This window comes from Sardina pilchardus, chromosome 18 (assembly GCF_963854185.1).
Source record: "Sardina pilchardus chromosome 18, fSarPil1.1, whole genome shotgun sequence".
Classification (NCBI taxonomy): Eukaryota; Metazoa; Chordata; class Actinopteri; order Clupeiformes; family Clupeidae; genus Sardina; species Sardina pilchardus.
In genome coordinates this window covers 1829312-1834208 of record NC_085011.1, presented here as the reverse complement: position 1 = coordinate 1834208, position 4897 = coordinate 1829312, and the positions used below count along the sequence as shown (strand labels likewise).

Below are 4897 nucleotides of genomic sequence, written 5' to 3'. Positions count from 1 at the left end.
TAGCGCAGCGTTAAAGTGCTGTGTGTGCCTAACTGTCTATATGCTACATAGCGCAGCTCTGTTGCTCTGTTGTCTGTGCTGACTGTGCTCTCTGCTGCCCCCCAGAGGAGACGTTGCTGCAGTGCACTGACCTGGCGTCGTGCGTGCGTCTGCTGAAGCCGGAGCACCTGAACACTGGCCTGGAGCTCATCCGCCGCATCCAGGAGCGCCTGGTGGCCATCCTGCAGCACTCCACACAGGTGAGCGCACACACACCTGTACACACACCTGTACACACACACACACACCTGTACACACACACACACTCCTGTATATACACACACCTGTACACACACACACCTATAGTTATCCTGCAGCATTCCACACAGGTGAGCACACACACCTGTATACACACCTGTACACACACACCTGTAGATACACACCTGTACACACACACACACACCTATAGTGATCCTGCAGCATTCCACACAGGTAAGCACACACACACCTGTACACACACACACACACCTGTAGCCATCCTGCAGTATTCCACACAGGTGAGCACGCACACACCTGTTCACAGGTGAGCAGCCCAGTACACACACCTGTCCACAGATGAGACTGCTCCAGATCACTGATCAAGGCACCGTACAGGTAACACAGGTCAGATCACTGATCAACACACCTGTGCACAGGTAAGACAGGTCAGATCACAGAACAACACAGAGAACAACATCTGTGTATAGGTGAGACAGATTGGGTCATCCATCAACACACCTGTGTACACTGCTTTATACGTCTTGTTTAATGTGTGTGTGTGTGTGTGTGTGTGTGTGTTGGCAGGACTTCCGGGTGGGCTACCAGACCAAGTCTGCTGACCAGGAGGCTGGACAGGCGTCGAACCTCAACCATGCTGGCACTAACAAAGAGTGAGCATGCACACACACACACACACACACACACACACACACACACACACACACACACAAACACATCAACCATGCTGGCACTAACAAAGAGTGAGCATGCGCACACACACACACACACACACACACACACACACACACACACACACACACACACACACACACACACATCAACCATGTTGGCTCTAACAAAGAGTGAGCACACACACACACACACACACACACACATCATAAAGTGTAACACGTATTCTTCTCATTCCTGCATCTCTCTCTATCCCTCGTCCTCTCTCATTCTATGCCTTATCTTCTCTATCACTTTATTTCTCGTCCTCTCTCGTCCTCTCTCACTCTATGCCTTATCCTCTCTATCACTTTATTTCTCGTCCTCTCTCATTCTGTCTCCCTCTCCTTACTCTCTGCTCTCTATCTCTCATCCTCTCTATCACTCTCTCTCTCTCTCTCTCTCTCTCCTGCTCTCTCACTCTATGCCTTATCCTCTCGATCACTTTATTTCTCATGCTTTCTATCATTCTGTCTCCCTCTCCTTACTCTCTGCTCTCTATCCCCCCCTTCTCGTCCGTCCAGGTCCAAGTCCGAGAGGGGTTCTGAGTCGGGAGATTCGGACAACAACAACTACACGGGCGAGGAGGGAGGCGACGAGGCAGAGGAGGACGAAGAGTACGACGACGACTACGTCCCCGAGTGGCACGAGGACTACGACGAGGAGGACATCGACGAGGACGACTTCTTCTCCGACAACGAAGAGTCCGAGAACCTGGAGAGCGACTTCAGTCCCCTCGACTGAGGAGACCCTCCTCGTCCGCCCAGACGCACCGCACCGCACCTCAGCATCTCCACTGAGCAGGCACTGCGCCCACACACATCCCTGAGATCCCAGATCAACCACCAAGCACTTAGAGGAAGAGTTCAGCTTTGGAATCAACCTGATGGAGGTTGTGAATGTTAACAGTAAAATGCCATCCCCAGTGTATGTAAAATGAAGGGAGGCAGAGCCTGGTTGGCCTCTTACATGTTTGGATTGAGTCCCGCGTCTGTAAAAGCTCCATTTTGGGGTGGTTGCCTTTTTTATTTCACCATTATGACAAGCAGCCATTGTAGGCCCTGTTGAGGCTCTTGCGGCTCGTTTTCTTTTAGTCTTTGTTTTATGAGGCATCACATCTTTTTTCATTGCCAAGCAGGGTATGAAGATTACAAACTGTAAAGAAGGAGAAGCCCAAGGCTGGTTCTGCACAGGCTCCAAGCCGTGTGCTAGAGACAGCAGCTGGCTACTTTTGCTCTGATGCTAAACGCTGTTTCTGTTTCTCGCCTCTTCCAATTGTAATAAGAAGGGATCTGTGATGCAGTCAAGAAAGCACCTTGTTGGTCAAAAGTTTCTTTCTTTCTGTTTTTTTTTTCCTTCTTTTTTTTATCCAAAATTGTGGATGCTAAATGTGTATTCCTTAATTTCCGTAACAAAATGCCTTGATTTCTGTTTATCCTCTTTTTTAAAAAAATCTAATAATTCATGGAAATGCCTTGGTATGTGTATCTCAACTGTTGTGCGTCCTCTCTGCGGCTGCACAGAAACTCAGCCCTTGGTGATTGTATGTGAGAGGCAGGTGCGCGAGGAGGAGGAGCCTCTGAGTGCGTTAGCGTGCAGCACTGTGCAGGAGTGGTGTCCTAGCAACTGAGCGCTGTGATGGAGGGCTGGGAGGGGCTTCTGGTGGCCAGACCAATCACATACTTGTGTTGGCCTCCCTGGACGCCATCACTGCGGCGATACGTTCACAGGCCACATAACTCATAATGGCTGTTGCGCTCCTCATGGCTTCATCTTTATTTCTTACGACAACAAAAAAGATGGCTAAAAGAAAGTCAAACTTTTGGACATGTTTATGTTCATTTGCAATGTTCAGATATCAAATATCTTGCAATGTCTTGGTTTGAGTTAGCAGTAAGTTGAAGATATCCTTATATTCATATATTGTTCCACCATTATAAAATGTTCTCTTTCTGCCTGAAGTTGTGCAACTTCAGCTAACTGAATAAAATGCTTTTCTCAAACTGCATCGTTGTGCGTTTACTGCTGAGTTGGAGGTAATCCGTTCACCCCACTGATTAAGAAGCACCGTAGTGTGGCGTAGACCTACTGATTAAGAAGCACGCTACCGTAGTGTGGCGTAGACCTACTGATTAAGAAGCACACTACCGCAGTGTGGCGTAGACCTACTGATTAAGAAGCACACTACCGCAGTGTGGCGTAGACCTACTGATTAAGAAGCACACTACCGCAGTGTGGCGTAGACCTACTGATTAAGAAGCACACTACCGCAGTGTGGCGTAGACCTACTGATTAAGAAGCATGGTACTATGGTGTGGCGTAGACCTACTGATTAAGAAGCACGCTATACTGTAGTGTGGCGTAGACCTACTGATTAAGAAGCATGGTACTATGGTGTGGTGTAGACTTACTGATTAAGAAGCATGGTACTATGGTGTGGCGTAGACCTACTGATTAAGAAGTGTGGTACTATGGTGTGGTGTAGACCTACTGATTTAGAAGTGTGGTACTATGGTGTGGTGTAGACCTATTGGGGACATTGTAGTGTAGCCTACTCCATATAATCACAGTACTATAGTGTGGCGTAGACCTATTGGGGACATTGTAGTGTAGCCTACTCCATATGATCATGGTACTATAGTGTGGTGTGGGCCTACTAGGGTGTAGCCCAAGTCAAAAATAGAGTTTATCCACCTCTCAAAACAGTTTATTCACCAATTGCAACTTATAATATAGATAGAGGGAGGGCGTATAAACGCTGAATGAGAGGCACCTAGAGTATGCACTAGTTCAAACAGAAGGTCAAGGTAACAGAGTATGCATGCATGTCTGGGAGGACTAGTTCAAACAGAAGGTCAGGGTAACAGAGTATGCATGCATGTCTGGGAGGACTAGTTCAAACAGAAGGTCAAGGTAACAGAGTATGCATGCATGTCTGGGAGGACTAGTTCAAACAGAAGGTCAAGGTAACAGAGTATGCATGCATGTCTGGGAGGACTAGTTCAAACAGAAGGTCAAGGTAACAGAGTATGCATGCATGTCTGGGAGGACTAGTTCAAACAGAAGGTCAAGGTAACAGAGTATGCATGCATGTCTGGGAGGACTAGTTCAAACAGAAGGTCAGGGTAACAGAATATGCATGCATATTCAAACAGAAGGTCAAGGTAACAGAGTATGCATGCTTGTTCAAACAGAAGGTCAGGGTAACAGAATATGCATGCATGTTGGGGAGGACTACATGCCATGTACAGTATGAACATGGCATGGGCTTTCTCCAGGGTAACCTTTTACTAGCTACCATGATTTCTCTCTGTTCCTGTGTCTTCTCATTTGGTTATTCAATGAATATAGTGACTAACATCAGCTGTATTCTGTTTCCTTGTGAACTTTGTCAAAAAAAGGCATGTTTGAGCAATGTTGTAATTTGTAACAACAAAAGTACAGCTAGGTTAAGAGGTAGCCTAAGTACAGCAGTACTAGGATAAGAGGTAGCCTAAGTACCGCATCATGTGACCCTTCAGGTCAGAATGTCAGGTCATGTACCAAAAACAGTTAGGCTACCACTGGCAGCATTTAGAGGCTTAGGGTCTAATATGATCCTTTACAGGTGTAAATCTATGTATTATTGCATTGTGCACAGAGGCTATACAATATAACAATAAAATAAGTATTTATGTTTCATTTGATTTAACTTAAGTCAAGTAAAGAGATTTTGTATATTGTCTGATGTGAAGTGTTCTAAACTAATGTTTTTTCGTTGTTGTGGTCAGTTTATTTATACAACTAAGTGTACATTTTAGCCCATGCAAAACATTTGGTAAGAGCGCTTGATTGTATTAAATCTGGCGTGACGTCAGGGGGCAACCGGATATTTCTTCCATGTCACCACCCTTTCCAGCACAACAACATCCGGGCTCTGCATACTCGCTGA

General features: G+C 46.3%; 1 protein-coding gene across 6 annotated transcripts in view; it reads left to right on the top strand.

Annotated features, from left to right (window-relative positions):
• Positions 1 to 2972, top strand: part of LOC134064322 (cullin-9) — an 84092-nt gene extending 81120 nt beyond the window's left edge. For all 6 annotated transcript variants that reach the window (XM_062520220.1, XM_062520219.1, XM_062520218.1 and 3 more), the window contains 3 exons: positions 106 to 239; positions 823 to 908; positions 1491 to 2972. In XM_062520220.1, coding sequence (XP_062376204.1) covers positions 106 to 239; positions 823 to 908; positions 1491 to 1710 — 440 coding nt within the window. In that variant the 3' untranslated portion in view covers positions 1711 to 2972. The remainder of the gene's footprint in view (positions 1 to 105; positions 240 to 822; positions 909 to 1490) is intronic.
• The last annotated feature ends 1925 nt before the right edge of the window (positions 2973 to 4897 follow it).